We start from the raw sequence: 19,721 nt of genomic DNA on the forward strand, positions 1-19,721 counted from the left end.
CCATTATCAAGTATTTGTTCTAAAAAGGGAGCACTAATTCTAACAGGTTTGAGAACCACTGTTTTAAACCAATGTGGCACTTATTACCCTTGTTTGCTATAGTCCCTTAACCCTATCAGAGAATTTTTTATTTGCATGAAAAACACAAATCATTACATCTGATAGTACACTAGTGCTCTCCTTTCTAAGGAAGGCAATACTTCTGTGGAGGAAGGGAGAAATAGCTAGATAGCCAACATACCCAGCCTAGGAGGCTCACAGATCTCCCTTTAATATTTTGTCCAGGGCTTCCCTGGTGACTCAGTGGTAAAGAATCCACCTGCCAATGCAGAGGTCACAGATTCAATCCATGGTCCCGGAAGATCCCACATGCCACATAGCAACTAAGCCCATGCAACACAAGTACTGAGCCAGTGCGGCCCAACGAGAGCATAACCCCCTGCTTGACACAACTGGAGAAGGCCCACGTGTAGCAATGAAGATCCAGAACAGCCATAAATTTTTAAAAAATTAATTAATTAAAAATATTTTGTCCAAATATGGATAGTGGATTCATACTTTGTAGCAGCAATTCCTAAGCCATGATAGAACATTTAAACAAAGAACAGGGAAAAGTAAAGTGAAAAATAAGTATCATGAAACTAGGTAAACTAGTTTACACAAACCTGCTGTTTAATTGCTAAGTCATGTCCAACTTTTTGTGACCCGCATGGACTGTAGCCCACCAGGATCCTCTGTTCATGGGATTTCTCAGGCAAGAATACAGGAGTGGGTTGCCATTTCCTTCTCCAGGGGATCTTCCTGACCCAGGGATCAAACCCAAGTCTCCTGCATTGGCAGGTATATTTTTTATGGCTGAGTCATCAGGGAAGCCGTTATACAAAGTACTCATCATTAATTTGGGGTTCCCTGCAGGATTTTCTTCTTCCAAGATCAAGATTTTTGTTTAATATTTATTTTTATTTATTCATTTGGCTGTGAAAGGTCTTAGTTGTGGCAGGCGGGATCTTTAGTTGTGACATGTGAACTCTTAGTTGTGGCATGTGGGATCTAGCTCCCTGAACAGGGATCAAACCCTGCACTGGGAGCTTGGAGTCTTAGCCACTGGACCACCAGGCGAGTCCTGTTTCTAGATCAAGTTTTGCTTCCATGTGATGGTGCTTATATTTAACCCCTATCTTAAAAGCACCTTGGACAGCTCGAAATCCAAACCCAAACAAGGGACAGTCTGAGTGAGGTAAACATCTCTTCTCTAATTACTTAAGGCCTGCCTTCAAGTATGTCTCTCCTTCCCAAGGACCTGCTCTTTCACTGATGATTAAGATCAAGAAGGCCTACTTCATTTAAGTAAACTTTACCCCTGTATACATAGAGACCTATCACCACTGCAAGATTGCCTCTACCAGCTAACCTGTGAAAGGCAAAACACAAAGTCTAGAGAGTCATTTTTAGCATGACAAAGTGCTAGTTCTGAATAAAGAGTAATTAGACTACCCAAGATCACAGATAGGAGGAAGTAGAGCATGAATCACATAGGGTTGCTGAAGTCCAGGCTGATAAACAGCAAGTTTGTTCTAATAGACAGGGCATCACTTCTGGTGGGTTGATAACTGTACCCCCGTGGATTGTAAAACAACTTGCGTGCTTGCTAAGTCACTTCAGTCTTGACCAACTCTTTGTGACCCCATGGACTGTAGCCTGCCAGGCTCCTCTGTCCATGGGATTGTCCAGGCAAGAATACTGGAGTGAAACAGAAATTTCTCCAAAGAAGACATACAGATGGCTAACAAACATATGAAAAGATGCACAACATCACTCATTATCAGAGAAATGCAAATCAAAACCTCAATGAGGTACCATTACATGCCAGTCAGGATGGCTGCTAATCCAAAAATCTACAAGCAATAAATGCTGGAGAGGGTGTGGAGAAAAGAGAACCCTCTTACACTGTTGGTGGGAATGCAAACTAGTACAGCCACTATGAAGAACAGTGTGGAGATTCCTTAAAAAACTGGAAATAGAACTGCCATATGACCCAGCAATCCCACTCCTGGGCATACACACTGAGGAAACCAGATCTGAAAGAGACACGTGCACCCCAATGTTCATCGCAGCACTGTTTATAATAGCCAGGACATGGAAGCATTCCATCAGCAGACGAATGGACAAGGAAGCTGTGGTACATATACACCATGGAATATTACTCAGCCATTAAAAAGAATTCATTTGAATTAGTTCTCATGAGATGGATGAAACTGGAGTCCATTACACAGAGTGAAGTAAGCCAGAAAGATAAAGACCAATACAGTATACTAACACATATATATGGAATTTTAAAAGATGGTAACAATAACCCTATATGCAAAACAGAAAAAGAGACACAGATGTACAGAACAGACTTTGGGACTCTGTGGGAGAAGGCAAGGGTGGGATGTTCTGAGAGAATAGCATTGAAACAAGTATACTATCAAGGGTGAAACAGACCACCAGCCCAGGTTGGATGCATGAGACAAGTGCTCAGGCCTGGTGCACTGGGAAGACCCAGAGGGAGGGAATGGGGAGGGAGGCGGGAGGGGGGATCGGGATGGGGAACACATGTAAATCCATGGCTGATTCATGTCAATGTATGGCAAAAACCACTACAATATTGTAAAGTAATTAGCCTCCAACTAAAAAAAAAAAAAAAAGAATACTGGAGTGGGTTGCCATTTCCTTCTCCAGCGGATCTTTCCCAACCATGGATTGAACCTGCATCTCTTATGTCTTCTGTATTGGCAGGCGGGTTCTTTACCACTAGCACCACCCGGGCTTGAGTACTGCTGTTATTCCATCACCGTACCAAGTAACTAGAGATTTTTTCGACAGCCAACGGGATAACCCTCATCCTTGGCAAATTTGCAGGTAAAATGACCAGGTTGACAGGTTTGTTTAGAAGGCTATCTGGCCTGTGAACAGCCATTTAGAGCTATAATCTAGACCATCTGTGAAGTGAATCTATGATTAACCACTACCCTGAATTCAGGGAACAAAAATGTGAAGCTAAACTGTATATTTGTTAAAATTAAATTTTAATTTAAAAAGTAATCAAGATGTCTAAAAGTTGTCCTAAAAATAAGGTCAGTCATTTTTAAAAAGCAACTAAAATTAAAAGTATATTTGAACTTAAATATGTGTCTTGCACATAAACTAAGGCATAATATTACTTTCAGGAATTAAATTTTTATTTGAATAACTTATCAAATAATTCAATAAGCTCCATTATCCTTGTCAATATTTTTCTTATCAAAGAGATTGTGAATTGTGAGATTTTTTTCTGTAATGGGATATGCAAAGATTCACCTAATATTTACTTACCAATTAATAATATTCAAGGACTTCCCTGGTGGTCCAGTGGTTAAAAATCCACCTTGCAATGCAGGAAACTTGGGTTTGATCCCTGTTCAGGGAACTAAGATCCCCCACGCTGTGGAGCAACTAAGCCATGTACCAACTTCCCTGGTGGCTCAGACGGTAAAGCATCTGTCTACAATGCTGGAGACCTGGGTTCGATCCCTGGGTCGGGAAGATCCCTTGGAGAAGGAAATGGCAACCCACTCCAGTACTCTTGCCTGGAAAATCCCATGGACGGAGGAGCCTGCAGTCCATGGGGTCGCTACCAGTCGGACCCCACTACGAGTCGGACACGACTGAGCAACTTCACTTTCACTTTCAGTGACCAACTACAGCAATGAAAGATCTCACATGAAACACTGAAGATCCCTCATACTGAAACTAAGACCCAGTGCAGCCAAATAAACAAACAAATGCATAAAGATATCATAAAAATTTATAACATTCAGGATTGCTTTCTTATACCTTAATTTTCCCCCCAGTTTTCATAGGAGCAGTTTAATTTAGTTAAAGTATGGACTATGGAGCCAGACCACCTGGGGTTTAAATTCCAGCTTCCCCAATTACTAACTGTATAATTTTAAGCAAGTTACCTAACTTCTCTGTGCTTTAATTTCATCATTCTTATAATAGGGATAGCTATCGTATTAATGCAGAGATGCAGAATTGTTGTTGAATTACTACTGTGAAGTACTCAGAACAGTAAACATTCAGTGTTAGCTATTACTGATATTATATGTCAGAACAGTCTGAGAACTAGTGGTAAAGTGTCTGAGAAGCTGAAGGGGTTCACGGAAGACTCAGGGCAGGAATCTTGGCATTGAGCACTTGGCCTTCCTGCAGGACCATGGTTTGTGGGAGTAAGCTGGACCCAGGTCCCCGACAGTGTGCATGGCTCTTCTCGATTCATAGGAGACTGAGTCTCAGAGATTTCAGGGCTGATCTGTACCCGATTCAATAAGTGAATGAAGCAGGTCATAAAATAAGTTTCAGGATACGCTACTATACACTCAGTGAGACCTCGACCATTAAAGCAAAACATAGGATTAAGAGTGGAGAAAAGACAGCAAGCAAATATGTCAAAATATCAGAAGAGTTTGTCCCCTGAATATGGGTTTATGGATGACTCTTTGTTTTTATAATTCTCTCTACTTCCCAAATATTCTGAATTAAGCATAGTACTATTTTGATAATTAGGGAAGAAAAGTAAAAAAGATAATTCCAATAAAAATCGAAATTTGTTTCATTCAGACTGAGTCAAATGACGGAATGTAACGAAAGGTAGGGGAGGAAGAAAGATTAAAATTGAAACGTTCATTTTAGAAGGCTTTTGCTATCTGAATTAAAGCAAGAATTGCCAGGCCTACACTTCATTTGATGCATTTGGCATTTCAGATAAAAATTAAGCCCATGTTAATCAAGGATCTATACAAAGGCAAAGCTCTTTGAGAAATTAAATTTCTGCTTTTAACACAACCAGGCGGGCTTGTCTTTTCTAGACCGAATGAACTGCTAAGTTTCTTCCACAAGAGGGCGGTAAGTGCTCAGGGTTTCTTTAAAACGGCCTGAAGGACCCAGGCACTGCAAGCCAGGCAAGTGACGAAAACAAGACAACTTTCTTTCATGGAAGAATAAGGAGTGGCGCACGGTAAGTCGGCTGAAAAGACCAATGCTGACACATGCACGCACACCCAAGTCAGAAGCAACACCTTTTAGGGGGACTGAAAGAGGAACTAGGTCACGGGCTCGTTTAAAATTACTTAAATTATGCCCTATGGACGTCAATTATACAGGTGTAAATTTTTTTTTTTTACCTACCGTTCACATCAGATATTCCGTAACCTGGTGGTGAAACTGAACTAGCATTCTATTCTTTAAGGAAATTGTAGACATTCACAGACATCCCTTCAAGCACATGGAAGAATTTACACTGGATCTTGGTTTCCAGAACGTACGTCAAAGCATGTACTTTCCCTGGAAGCCAATGAGTCTTTGTAGAGAATACTCGGGGGCATGCCGGGCTTGGGTGTTACACATGCAGATATGTTTGCTAAAGTTATGTGTGCTTTGCTGAAGTTCAAGACTAGTTTTCTCTTGAGCAGGTCATTGGTGTTTTCTTGCGTGTCCTCTTTCTCCTGAATCCGGTATTGATATTGCAGACGTTTATGGATTTAGAATTCTCCATCTTCTGGGACTTTTCACAGCCCTCCCTTCCGAGTGCACGTGTCCCCCAGGAGAGGTTCTGTAGGTGTGCGGCGCAGGGGTGTCGTGTTGTCACACTGAAGATCCCTGATGGGAGCCGGGAGGTGGAAGCTGGCATGAAATTCCAAACCTTTTTGGTAGTAGATCCCACGAGGCTGTCTACGGCGGATGGGTTCCTTCTCTCATTTTGCGTTGGTCTCGGCGGGGAGAGCAAGGCCGACAGCAGGATCCCCCCAGGGCTCTTCCCCACCCGTCATTTGTAGACTTCTCTGTACCCCGACCCTTCCCAAGTAATCTTCATTTCTGATCAGCAGAACCTGCCAAGGATCCAGTTCCCAAAACACCGCCTTTGGGGCATGCAAAGAGGTGCACACGGCAGTGCTCTCCTTCTCTGAGACTGAGTGATTCCAAGACCGTGGACTTCCTTCTTTCTCCCTTGCGTTTCTACTTAGCCGCCGGCTCCACTCGACCCCTGTTTTTAACAGGAACTGTAAACCCAACCGGCCTCCGAGTTCAGCCCAAACGAGCCCCATTCGTCGGCCCAAGTGGAGTTATTAAAGAAGTCATTCGGACAATTCAGGCAAACACTCTTTGGAGTGGGTTTTGGCCTGAAACACACAAAATTCCCTTCGTCCCCCTCCTCCCTCCTTCGAATTTAGAATTGGCTTCCTGTGGCTACACTTGAGTATCCCGACCTTTGTTTGACGTTAATATATTTGGGGAAGAATAGTTATCATTCATCCCCGACAGACTGCTGAATTTAAGTACACTTAGCTGAGATTTCATTTGCATTCCTCTGTGAATTACTCTGAATTTAGATGCTGCTCCTTCCATTTAAAACAAAAGTAACACAACTGACTAGGCGTCCGAGTCCAGGGTTAAGACCGAGGGTGGGATGGTGAAGTGCGTGGTGCAGGCTGCCTAATAGTAGGAACCGACTGGGAACAGTAACTTGAAAACGGAGGCCCTGGTCAGCAGGCTTAAAGGAAGTCCAGGGGCTGGAGACGGGGGCGTCGCCTTCTTCACTCCTACCCTTGTAGCTCTTTTGGCAACCTCCGAATTTGCCAAACCGCTTTCATTTATTTTTCAATTAAAATGCAAATCAATCGCTTTCCAACACAGTCCCCCCCCAGATATATATATATATATAGTGCAGAGACGCGGAAGGTAGAGGGGGTCGTGAGCACGTGTGACACGTTCCATTCCCAAGGGTTGCTTAGAAATGCCGGACTCTCTTAGGTCGTGGGCAGAACCGCGCGGGTGTTGGGGGTGGGGGGGAGTTCCCCGAGCGAGAGAAGCCCTGATTCTTTAGGGCGTGTGGATGCGGCGTGTAAGATGGCCCTGACCAAAAACCCGCCTCCCACATCCGCGTGGGGATCTGCTCCTCCAGGACGCCGTCCGGAAGGTGGTTTTAGCTCTGCAGGGTCATCTCTCCCACCAGCCCACCCCCTTCGAGGACGCCCCTCGCTCTCCCGGCTCCCAGCTGGAGACAGACGGAGCAGATCGATCATGATAACAGCACCAGGCAGGAGGCACCGACCGGCCTTCCTTCGGCCGCGCCTCGCCGTGAGCGTCTGAATTTCATTGCCCCACGCGGGATTCGGGCACCCAGGGCTCACCCCCCCGGGGATCTAGGTACATAGACCCCAGATGTTTTTATTGTCACAATTAAGAACGACACTGCTGTTTTAATTCCGCAATGTGAATGATAAATAAAAGCAAACGATTGAGACTTCCAGTCGGCACCCAAGCTTTGCAATTATTTACCGATGACAATTAACCCAGACTTGGGTGGAGTTGAATCAATGGTCCGCCGGGTTGGTCGGTCTTTCTGATTTTGCTCTATTTCTACCTCACCCACCCCAAATCAGATACTAGATTTACAATAGGAAAATGTTCAATGCTTTCCCAGGTCAGGCTATTTATGTGAAATAAAGCGAAGTCGCTTTTAGAAATTGGAGTATTTGGGGATCACTAGCTTCCTTCCTTCTCCATTCCTACCTAGCCCTCGAGAATGTGGTGTGAGGTGTGCGGGCCAGGTGAGACGGTCGCTCGGGGCCCAGGCGTGGGGTCCAGGCGAAGGGTTGTACGTCACCGCCGTCCTAGAGACTCCCGAGGCGAGATAAAGTTTCGTTTTTAACGAATCGAGAAGCAGAGGACCCCAACTCTCGGGCCAGGATTGGGCTACACGCGCCTCCCTCCTACTGGAGTTCCCCTAGCAGCCCAAGGACAGGGCGCTGGAGTTTATACCCACGACCCAGCAAACATCCTGACGGGGAAATACACAGGGCCCCCTCATCATCTCTCTTCTTGCCCTACTCAGCATAATTCACATTGAAGAAGGACCTCACCCTCCCCTTAGTCAGATGCTATGGTCTGTGTAGTGATGGGTTTAGCCCAGTCTTGAAATTAATGAAAAATAATGGAGAGGGAACATTATATCAGAAGTGAATAATAGAAGTGGCAAAAGATAAACAAAAACCTCTCAAACTCAAGCTCAAGTTGCTACCTTTGAAAGATCAGTGCAGCGGAAACGTAGGTTATCTAAGTGGAATAAGCCCTCTGGCTTACCGTGCTGGGATGCAAATAAGAGCTTTTGGCTCTCACAGCCAAACTCGGTCCATGGGTGGTGCCGCTCGAATTGTATTCCTTATTTATTTCAATTTTCTGCTGATTAAGTTTGGACTTAATGATCTCGTCCAAACTACTGTAGTGACTATCCCTCGATGGTGTGCTACTTTAATACCCTGAAATCTCAAAATTGTGCAAGGGTCTTCCTTCCCCGTGTACACAGCTCAACGGCTCCTGGAAATTTAAAGATGTCCAGCGATGGAAGAAATTGAGAGGGAATAAGGGAAACCGCCGTCCAACACCTAAACCCTAAGACATCCCATCATCACAGCGCAGAAGCTGGGAAGTCTCCATCTCCCGAAACATTCTGGAATTGAGAGAGGGTAAGAGTTTTCAAGATGGTTGTGGAGGTTGTGTGTATGTGTACCAGATACTTTCGTATGGAAAGACTCCTCCTCAATTTTGATGATTCTGACCCCGTAAAACTCAAAACAAATAATGATCACAGGGGAGAAAAGTTTAAAAAGTTCACTGCTGTCAGGTTGAAACATCACATAAGAAACAAATGCTCCCAATAAGCTGATTCCGTTCCCTGAGAATGGAGTAAACCTATACATGATAACATCTTGTGTGTGTGTAGGTGGGGGGAGACCCGGGAATAAAAAGAAAAGTGAAAGAGAAGAAAGAGAGAAGGAAAGCGGGGAGGTGGCAAAGATGGAATAGGGCGATCCTTCGGCCTACAAGGGGATTAAGGACATCTCTAAGGCTTAAGGAGCAACAAATTAATTTACACAATCCTGGGAGAGCCCAGATGGCCTTTAATTAATCCCTTCAAAAGAAGGAGCTAGGCCAGGGCTGCGCCGGCTGCCTGCTCCATTAGCTCCATTTTACAAGAGACCAGACTCTGTTCGAGGTGAGGCGTCGTGAGCTCGTGGGGGAAGGGGGGGGGCTAGGGTGACGAGAGCAGGCGAGGGGGAGGCGAGGGAAGAATATGAACTGCTCTTCCATAAAAGGGCTGGGTTTTCATTATTCTTCTCTTTAAAAAGTAATACCCTCTTCGTCTCTGCTCCCCCCCTCCCTTTTCCCATTTTATTTAACACAATTAATTGAGGCGTCCACTGGCCCAGCGGCCGAACCGCACCACTCGCCAGGCCCCGCCCCTGGCCCCGCCCCCCGGCGGGATAGAAGCGGGAGGGGGCGGGAACCAGGCGGGCGCGGTCCTACGGCTCGCGCCCTTCAGCCAATCGAAGGGCGCGGCGCTCCCGAGTGGGCGTGACCCGGAGGCGACGCGAGGCCCCAGGCAGAGCGCTATTGGAGATGGTGGTTACGCCCCCAGCCTGCACCCCACCCTCCCCCGCTCCTCGGGCCCGCCCTTCCCGGCTGCCTCGGAGTGACGTCCTTCAAAGTTCTCATTTTGGACCCCCCATCTCCCCCTCCCTCTCGTCCCCCAGCTAAAGAGGGGTAGGGAGTGATGCAAATGTTTTATTACCTTTGAGAGCTTCATCTGAACTGTCAGGCCCGGAGGGAGCAAGGAGAGGAGAGAGAGGTAGTGGAACAGCCTCGGAGAGGGGGTCAGCTTGGCCGGAGGACAGGACTTAGAAGAGCGAAGCCTGTAGAGCCGCGAAGAAAATGCGAGACAGAAGAGGCAAAGGCGGAGAGTGAGAGGAAGACAGGGCGCTGGGGGCGGGGTGGGGCCGGGGTCGCCAGGCCCTTTTGCAGAAGTGGACAGACTGGAGCCGTAACTGAAGGCGTCAGACTTTTCACTTAGTCTTTGCTTCTCCGTGTTTTTCCTCCCCACTTTTCTTTTTCTTTTCAATATTGCAACTCTGCAACCCCGTGGCGCAGAGGGGAAGACGGGTCGGCGCGCCGAGTCTGGGAGCCGCGGGGATCGGTGGCACTGCCCTTTCTGGCGCCGAAGCCTTGGGCAGAGCAGGCGGAGGAAGCCCGCCCAGAGGCCAACCCTCCCGCGGGTTGGATGCGCTCTCTCCCTGCGCGCTCCGCGCGCCGAGTGCGAATCAACCTCGTGGCCGAAAGAGCAGGGCATCCAAGTAAGACTGGAGCTCGTCGAGCGGAACCCGGCGTCCTTTGAACCTCCCCGAAGAAAGCGAGCCGGCCCCTCACCCCCAGCTGTCCCCACATCAAAGATTCGGTGATTCTTAACTTTGTTACGAGCTTTCTGGGGCCGGGCGGGGTTTGGTTTTGCTTATTTCCAAGAGAAAGAAGATGAGAAGTTGCGCGCTTTGAGCGGCGAGGAAAAAGTGAGGAAGAAGCGAGGAGCCCGAGATTGAATCCAGGACTCTATCAGGGAAAGGACAGCCCAAACCTCCCGGACGCTGCTCGCTGGTCTGGCCAGCCACCGCCTCTCCACTGGTGTGTTTGGACATTTCTGCTGCGCAGTTCCGAGAGCAACTCTCGGCGGCGGCATTCCTGGCCCAGTTGGCAGGTCGCCCCCGGGTGCGCCGCCGAGCGCCTCCTTGCTCGCGCCCGCAGCGCTTCTCGCTCTCCGGAGCCCCGCCGAGGGGCAGGGGCCGGCGCCCTCGCTGCGTGGCCGCGGGCTCCGGCCTGGTCGTGGGATGTTAGCGGTGGGGGCGATGGAGGGCCCCCGGCAGAGCGCGTTCCTGCTCAGCAGCCCGCCCCTGGCCGCCCTGCACAGCATGGCAGAAATGAAGACCCCGCTGTACCCCGCCGCCTACCCCCCGCTGCCCGCCGGCCCCCCCTCCTCCTCGTCCTCCTCGTCCTCCTCGTCGTCGCCCTCCCCGCCTTTGGGCGCCCACAACCCGGGCAGCCTGAAGCCCCCGGCCGCGGGGGGGCTCTCGGCCCTGGGCAGCCCCCCGCAGCAGCTCTCGGCCGCCACCCCACACGGCATCAACGACATCCTGAGCCGGCCCTCCATGCCCGTGGCCTCAGGGGCCGCCCTGCCCTCCGCCTCGCCCTCCGGGTCCTCCTCCTCCTCCTCTTCCTCTTCCACCTCCGCTTCGGCCGCTGCTGCCGCAGCCGCAGCGGCGGCCGCCGCCGCCTCGTCGCCAGCGGGGCTCCTGGCCGGCCTGCCCCGTTTCAGCAGCCTGAGCCCGCCGCCGCCGCCTCCCGGGCTCTACTTCAGCCCCAGCGCCGCGGCCGTGGCCGCCGTGGGTCGGTACCCGAAGCCGCTCGCCGAGCTGCCCGGCCGGACGCCTATCTTCTGGCCGGGAGTGATGCAGAGCCCGCCCTGGAGGGACGCCCGCCTGGCCTGCACCCCTCGTGAGTACAGTCGCCTGCTGCGCCGACTTGTGCTGGTTCTGCCCGCTCTCAGGTCACGGCCTCTGGTGTGCAAGCGGCCGGGTCCACCCTCGTGCCGGCCGAGCAGTTTGGCAGCGCCAGAATCACACGATTTAGAATGGGCCAGGGCGTTCGGGAGGGGGGGGGGGGAATTCTCGCTTTCCTGAGCTCCATGGTGTGTCCAGGCGGCCTCTCTTCCCAAGTCCCGGGCACGCGGAGCACAGCGCGTGTGCATGCGTCTCGGTGAAACACACCGCGGCGTGCGGGACTTGTGTCTTATCCGAGGTCCCGGCTGTTCCAGGAACGGCCCGGCCCGGAACCCTAGGCCCCTCCTGGGTTAAAGAGGTGCGGAGGGCAAGAGGGGCTACTGCGTCCCCGCCCGCATTCCAGCTTTCCGGAGTCCCAGGCCAAAGTCCCATTCGATCTTCGCAGCCTGACTGGCCTCCTGGTGGGGGAACGGCATCGACGAACCCTTCACAGCTCTGAGCCGAACGCATGTGTTTGCATGTGCGACTTGGTCCAGGGTGTCCCCACCTCACCTGATCGCCTTCACCGCCCCCTCCTTCGTCCTGCGAGTACACGCAGCCCAGGGCAGCCCACTGAAGACAGGTCCGCGGTCGGTGCACGAGGGCCGGCGCCACTTCGGGCCGCTCCCCACCGCCGGGCCCTGGTTTTTCCACCTGTCTCGGCCCCAAGGGCCGGGACGCCTTGGGCCTGGACATATTGAGGGGCGTCGTGGCTCTCAACATCCTAATAGGAGAAAGAACCGGAGGATGAACCAGGCGGCGGGACAAGGATGGGGGTGGGGGTGGGGGGGTTGGGGGAAGACAACATCCCGCAAAGATCTTGCTGGACACCAACTGAGTTAGCCCAGGATGACTCTAATCTTCTAGGTGGTTGGCCAGCTCGCGGAGGTAGCTTGCATCCTCCCGGGTGGCATTGAGGGCCCAGTGCCCGGTCCTTGTCTCGCTCAGTTCTTCGCTTTTGACCGAGTCCCCCCGAAGTTTCCCACGTCTCTGTGGCTGAGCGGCAGTAACTGAGGGAAGTTGGGGGAGCCAAGTGGAGGTTTCCTTGGGGAGTCTCGGGACTGGGGCGACCTAGGGGGGGGCGGGTGAGGGCGTCGGGGAGACGCTTTTGTTTGTGTTCGGGACGGCCACGTAGGGACCTCCAACAAAGGCGACGCCCCCTCCCCCTCGGCCGCCGCGGCGTTATGGTTGGGGGGCGACTTAGCTCCCTTGTGTTTCTAAAACAAGGCGCCCTTTGTGGCGCGGGCACAGGTTAGGAAAGCGTTCAAGGAACAAAATTAGTCGTCCCCACGCAAAGGCCCCGAGACCGAGCGCCGCCAACTAGACAAGGCGGGCGAGGAAGGGAACTTGCTCACCAGCCCTCCGCCCCGCACTCCGTTTCCAGGGCCCTAGCCATTCTGCCTCGGCAAACTTGAGCGATGCGCTCTCAGTTGGACGTCGTTGTTGGGCCAAAGGTTATTTACTGCAGTTCCAAACACTCCCACTTAAAAGACAAAAAAAAAAAAAGAAAGAAAGAAAGGAAAAAGAAAGGAATAAAACAGGTGGGTGTAAAAAAAGCGAAGGGGTGGGGGGGAAGAGCCGTGGGGCCCTAAGCGCCCCCAGCGTTTTTCAATGCTGCCGAGGAACAGGCGCTCGGTTCCCACCGCAACGTCGTTTCTGGAGTTCGTTTCTTCTCAGTGGAGCCGCTCATAACTGACTGCTTCTCCCTTTCCTTTTTAAAAATCCGTTCTCCTAGATCAAGGATCCATCTTGTTGGACAAAGACGGGAAGAGGAAACACACGAGACCCACGTTCTCGGGCCAGCAGATCTTTGCCCTGGAGAAGACTTTCGAACAAACGAAATACTTGGCGGGGCCCGAGAGGGCTCGCTTGGCCTATTCATTGGGGATGACGGAGAGTCAAGTCAAGGTAAGTGGACCTTGCAAACCTCGAGGAATAGCGCCCCTGTGTACACCGTGCCTGTGCCTACACACAGACGCACACGCACACACACACACACACACACACACCAAACTAACAAATAGTCGCCCGCCCAGGGGTGCGGGTTTGCGAAGCCTGGGGAGAGCTGAGATCAGCGAAGGAGGTTGGGGGCGGGGGGAGTAAGTTACAAAGGCTCTGGATCTCACAGGCAGGCAAACTGTTGATGAACAAAAGGAATCAAGCCCCCCGCCTTTGAAATTAGGTTAATCTAGATAGCAGCATGTGCTGGGGGAACTCGTCATTATTAGAGAATAAAAGCATTACTGAAATATCAGCCCTGAGAATAGATGAGGCCAGTTAGATAGCTTCTATTTGTTCTATTTGTAAGGATATTTAAGCTTTTGCTTGTCAATTCAGGCTCCACTAGTTACAGAATTTCCTAATGTAGATCGGCATTATAGTGCTACTGTATTAACTTACAGGTTAAAAAAAAAACAACAATAAATCCACAAGATTTGACCCCTTAACATGGATGCACCTGCTTTTAACTGAGCCTGAAGGCAGTCACTTTGGAGTAGTAATTTTCCAAGTGAATTAACAAGATTATGATTGTATAATGAAACAGAAGTTTATCAATAGATGTAAGGTTTTACTGTTTATGACAATTTATAATTAAAATGTCACTTAGCTTATAATTGAGTTGTACAATATATTTCCAGGGAATCAAATTGGAGAACTCTTTGCCTGAAAAATAAAGGGATGGAAACAGCTGTGTACAGTAAATCTAGTGGTTTCCTGTATTTCCAGTATTCCCTTTTGTTCTTTAGTTTGCTATATCTTGCTATGTGTGTATACATATAATATATATATATATATATATATACATATATACATATATATAGTTTTTGGTGTGTGCGTGTGTTTAAATCTGTTTCTATTAGTTATGTTGTTGCTTTGAAAAGTAAGTAGAGATAAGGTTAGCCAAGTCTGCTGGTTAAAGAGTATTTCTCCCTGGACAAGCATCATAAAATGCATTTCAGGAGTGATTTTGTATGTGACCATTAGAGTACCATCGCTGTTAAGATTACTTTTTGCAGTGGTTGGTACAAAGTTTACCACAGTAGTCTGGAGGTCTTCATTTGTCACCATAAATATGTCTGCGTGGCTAGAAATGAATTATTATAGCTGCATAAAGAAACGAAAAATCTCTTTCTTAACAATTCTGATTCTCTAGATAAATACGTAACAGATGAGAAAATGGATGAGAAGCATAAAGAGAGGATGCTTCAATATATTTGGGAAATTGGTTACTTATGGCTGGTGCTTTCGGTTTAAAATATGTATATCAAACACGATGTCAAAAATCATGAATAGGCTTAAAATAGTTGTATAAAAATGAATGTCTTAGGAAGGATCAATATTAAAATAACATTTGAAAGACCAGGCATGCTAATAGTGGGAAGTAATGTAACTGGCAAAATTTCACTTTTAAAAAATAACTCAGGAAGATTCTTGCCTTGGTCTTTGGTTTTATGAAAAACATTAAACCAGAGAGACAGAGACACACAAGCTATTATGATGATTTCAACTAAGCGGTTAAATATTTTCATGCATTTATGTTGGTTATTATCACTGACTTGAAGTTTTGTGTTTTGTCAGTTTTTTAATTTGACATTACATCATACAAGTATACATGGATAGGCGAGTGTTTACCCACCACTATTGTGTGTTTTCAGATCTGAAATAAGTGAAACAGACAAATATCCAAAAGTGAAGAAAAACAGAGGTTATTAGTGTAAATGCTGTGTCTTTCCCCGCAAATCTCACTAAAAAGCAAGTACGCTTCAGACTGTTAGAAATACCTGAATCTGAGAAAGTGAAAAAAACGAATAGAATTGCAATCATTAGGAGGCAGTTTTACGGAGGGGAAAAGTTTTCTACTTCCAACTAGAAAGTAGGCAAGCGAAGTCTTTTAGGGAAACTCAGTTTAAGTTTCCAAATTTTTTTTTTCCTCTTCTGAGAAATCGCTCAGTGACAACCTCAATACTCTTGTGTTGCTGTCACTATGGCAACGGCAGGCAGTTTGTTGGTGCCCGATCCGAGGACGAGACCCGGGCGATGGAGACCGACTTTGACGGCCCGGGCCGCAGGAGGGCCGCGGGGGAGCGCGTCTCCCCGTCGGGGGAGGGGTGGGGGGCGGCCCGCAGGAGCGGGGGCCCACGGCCTGGCTCCTCTGCTCCGTGGAAATTCCTTCCACCACCCCGCCTCCCCCCGAATCTCCCCTCTTCTCCGCTTTCTCGGTCTCCCAGGTCTGGTTCCAGAACCGCCGGACCAAGTGGAGGAAGAAGCACGCAGCCGAGATGGCCACGGCCAAGAAGAAGCAGGACTCGGAGACCGAGCGGCTGAAAGGGGCCTCGGAGAACGAGGAGGAGGACGACGACTACAACAAGCCCCTGGACCCCAACTCGGACGACGAGAAAATCACGCAGCTGCTGAAGAAGCACAAGTCGAGTGGCGGCGGCGGCGGCGGCGGGCTCCTGTTGCACGCGTCCGAGACCGAGGGCTCGTCCTGAGCGCCCGCCGCCCGCGCGCCCGCCGGCCCCGCGTCTCCCGCCTGCCGGGGCCCCGCGCTTTTCTAAGATGTACATATCTATTTTTGTAACCTACGAGCGGAGCGGGGGCAGGGGACAGAGACTTCGGAGGATGACGAGACGTGGCAGACAAGACCACGAATTGCACCGAACTGATGCTGCAGGGGGCCACCCTCCGGCCCCGCTCGGTGTCCCAGCCGTGTCTCCCTCCCCGTGTACCCCCCTCCTTCTGCGCCTCCCCCACCCCCACTTTTGCCTGGAGACCGGCCGGGGCGGGGAGCGCGGAGACCCGGTCTGGACCCTCCGACACCCACCGCGCAGGGGACCTCGGAGCCACCGACGGGAAGAGGGACACGTCTCCCCCGCAAACTGCTGTGCCGACTAAAGTAACCTGTTGAAGGCTCTTTGTAAATAAATCGTGAGTCACACTGACTAGAAGTTACTTTATTGTGAATATTTAAAATGTAAGATGCTTTCTTTTTGGAATTTGGTATAAAAAGATGGACCTCCTTCTCCCGGCTCTCCTCCCGCTTTTAAGAGCAATTCAAACCACACGGTTCCCCTTTTATTTTGAAATTAATTGGAGAAGCGTAGACAAGAATGTTCTCACTCTCCCTCCCCTCTCGCGCCCCTCCCGGGTCTGGATTTGTTCAGTCTCTTTCCCCACTACATTCTCTCTGGCTCTTCCCCGACGACCCCTGGCCCCAAGCCGGGTTTTCCCCGTCCAGGACTTGAAGTAGTAGTCGTGGAACCAGGGAAGGCCCTCAGGTTGGCCCCCCAACCAGCCTCTTTGTCCCCCTCTGAAATTGCACAGTCGTTTGTTGCTATTTATTAGTGATTTAAAGAAAGTGTTGGGGAGGGATGGGGCTACCATAGCTTGTATTTAATTTAACTCCTTTCGGATAAAAATGCGTGTTAAAGTAGATGGTGGGAATTGTTACAGCCGCTCTGGGTCAGAAACAGAAAAGTCCATTTAGTTGCTGTAATTGAATTTGAAGTGTTTTGTATCATAAGAATACTATAGACTATGTAAATTGTTTTCTTTTTTAAAGCTAATAACGGTGATATATTAGCATCTTTAACTTTTATTAATTTATATAAGGAATTCGGTTTGTAAAGAGAAGAAAACCCCCTTTGCAAGACCAGTTAAATGTAATGCACTTTCTGTTTCAAAGGATAAATCAAATTAAAAAACAGTTTGAAGAAGTCTGTTGCCTTGAATCAAAGGGTATATATAGACCATTTGATCTCATCTGAGATCTCAAATAAAAGTCAAGACCACAAACATTTTATATTGGTTTCTTGGGTAAAATAATTGTTACTTTATTATTATTTTGGAAGGGGGGAGGTCACATCTCTCATTCTCCTAGATTGGAAAGATAAATGCAGCCCCATTCAATGGGCTTCTTGGAGAGACTTGTCGAACAGGCTGCCTCTGCTGTCTTGTCTGTGCTGTCTGATTTTTTCCTGATCGCTTTTTCCTTTGCGAGGAAGTCCCTGGAGGTTTTGGGGAGACCTCATTTCCATATACCCGAGATAGCTTCTCAATTCAGCCTTAGCTTTCTTTGCTGAGAGGAGGCGGTGGAGCTGGCTGTCGGGGCAACACTGCTGTGTGATGCTAACATTTTCTCCCCAGTAGGTTGTAAGAATATAGAAGTTGATGGAAAACTGGGACCCCTGATTTTGCTAAACATTACAATAAAGAAGGCTATATTTCAAGAAAGCTTCTTCTCTAGGATTCTCTAGGATTAAGGAAGCAATATCACAACTTCTGCAGCCGAAATTGTGAAAAAATAAAAATTGGGAATCCCGAGGAGAGAGCTGTATTACTGTCTTGGGATCTTTCTGTTTTCAGACACTCAGTTATAGGCTCAGTGAAATATAGTTATCCCCTTAGTGTTTCAGGTTAATGAGCTTGTGTTCAAAGGGACAAAAATCAATAGAATTCAGTAGATTCTTCAGGGCGTGTTAGGTAACAAAAGTATGGGTCTGTTTTGTTCAGACCCACATGACATAAAAATAAAAAAAAACAGTAAAAACTGGGAATGAAATTGCTCGAAGTAAATTATTGCAGGCTACATTCCTCACGGCATGGCTTAATAGAAAGGAAGGATACAAATCTGCCCTATTTCTTTTCTCTAGTTGGTCCATGAAGTTCCCAATAAGTTTTAAACTTCTGAATTTCTGTTCTCTTCGAGAGACTTCTCTTGTGGTTCAGACTTCTCTTTTGGTAAAGAATCCGCCTGCAATGCGAGAGGCCTGGTTCGATCTCTGGGTTGGGAAGATCCCCTGGAGAAGGGAAAAGCTAGCCACTCCAGTATTCTGGCCTGGAGAATTCAATGGACTGTATAGTCCATGGGGTGGCAAAGAGTCGGACAGGACTGAGCGACTTTCACTTTCACTTTTGCAAGACTAAGATGTGTGTGTGTCCTACAGAGAGGTAGCTATTTCAAAAGAGGTTTTGAATTTAAATCCTAGATGTAAACAATAAGATTGATCTTTTCCCTTCCTCACTTCCTTCTTTCTTTCCTTCCCTCTGTCTCTCATCTTTCTCTTTCTGAAAGAACCTAGCGGTGGGGCAAGTCTGTTATCCTAAAGTACCACTTTATTATTTGTTATTTTGCACCAAATGAAAGTCTCTAATACTTTATTTACTTACTTTTACCTTCTTCCATCCCTCTTCTGTCTTGAAAAGCCAAACAACTTTTTATTTATTCTTGCTTCCTAAGAAAGGAACAATCTACCAGATAATTAGAAATGCTCATTCTGAAATATAATAATAAAAACTATTATGCCAGTAGAAGTAGTAGTAATAGAGTAGTATCACTTAGAGAAAACTTGGAACCAAGACTGAAGTTTTTCCCAAGAAGTAAATGTGCCAGGCTTAGTTGTGTCCGACTCTTTGCAACCCCATGGACTGTAGCCTGGCAGGCTCCTCTTGTCCATGGACTTCTCCAGGCAAGAATACTGGAGTGGGTTGCCATGCCCTTCTCCAGGGGATCTTACCAACCCAGGGACTGAACCCAGGTCTCCTGCATTGCAGGCAGATTCTTTACCATCTGAGCTACCAGGGAAGACCCTAGGGCTATAGCATTTATCCCCAGTTAGGTAGGTGGAGAGATACCTCTTCCAGTTCCTTCAGGAAGCATTCTCTCTGAGCTCTTTGTGTTTAAAGCATCAGAGAAGTGTGAAAGCTAGTGACCTGGTCCCCATCCTACAGGCAGATATACAGAGGGCAGACAGAGTGCGTGTGCTTGCCAGTCTGAGCACTGATGAGCCCTGAGTTGTGCGAGCAGCAGCCAGAGGTACGCTCTGGGGCCATGTTGCACTGGCTTTCGTTCCTTTATCCCAGGGGACTGCACCAGTGACTGGAGTTTCCAGTTAATTTACTTCCACCCAGGATTCCAGCTGGCCACCAGTTGCAACTGGCACCATAAAACTGGGAGTGAGGGAGGAGTGGGTGGGGGGTACCTTACTTAGGCCTCCTTTATCATGGTTGGTTTGGTTTAGTTCCATGTATGCACAACAGGAATGTTTTTCCTAAGAGTTAGCGTGGTGCTAAAGCTGAGGAAACACTCCACAGCTTAAGCAAGGGAGAGTAAGAATTATTTTTCATCATGGCTCAAAAATTTTAGGACCTTAACCCATAAGCATCTGATTAAGCCTGCCAATCAGACATGACAGCTTAAAGGGGTCATGATTTAAAAACAAAAAGTAACAGCAAGTGGCCCAATACACCTCTGCTTTTATTTAAAAAATTTTTCCT

The 19,721-nt window shown here is 48.4% G+C and overlaps 1 protein-coding gene across 1 annotated transcript; it reads left to right on the plus strand.

The window, feature by feature from the left end:
- The first annotated feature begins 10,594 nt into the window (after positions 1 to 10,594).
- Positions 10,595 to 17,161, plus strand: NKX6-1 (NK6 homeobox 1). The gene is made up of 3 exons (XM_043906287.1): positions 10,595 to 11,400; positions 13,180 to 13,352; positions 15,674 to 17,161. Exons 1-3 carry the CDS (start codon positions 10,737 to 10,739, stop codon positions 15,935 to 15,937), a joined length of 1,101 nt encoding a protein of 366 aa, XP_043762222.1. The 5' UTR covers positions 10,595 to 10,736; the 3' UTR covers positions 15,938 to 17,161.
- Positions 17,162 to 19,721: the final 2,560 nt, after the last annotated feature.

This window comes from Cervus elaphus, chromosome 6, assembly GCF_910594005.1.
Source record: "Cervus elaphus chromosome 6, mCerEla1.1, whole genome shotgun sequence".
Lineage (NCBI taxonomy): Eukaryota > Metazoa > Chordata > Mammalia > Artiodactyla > Cervidae > Cervus > Cervus elaphus.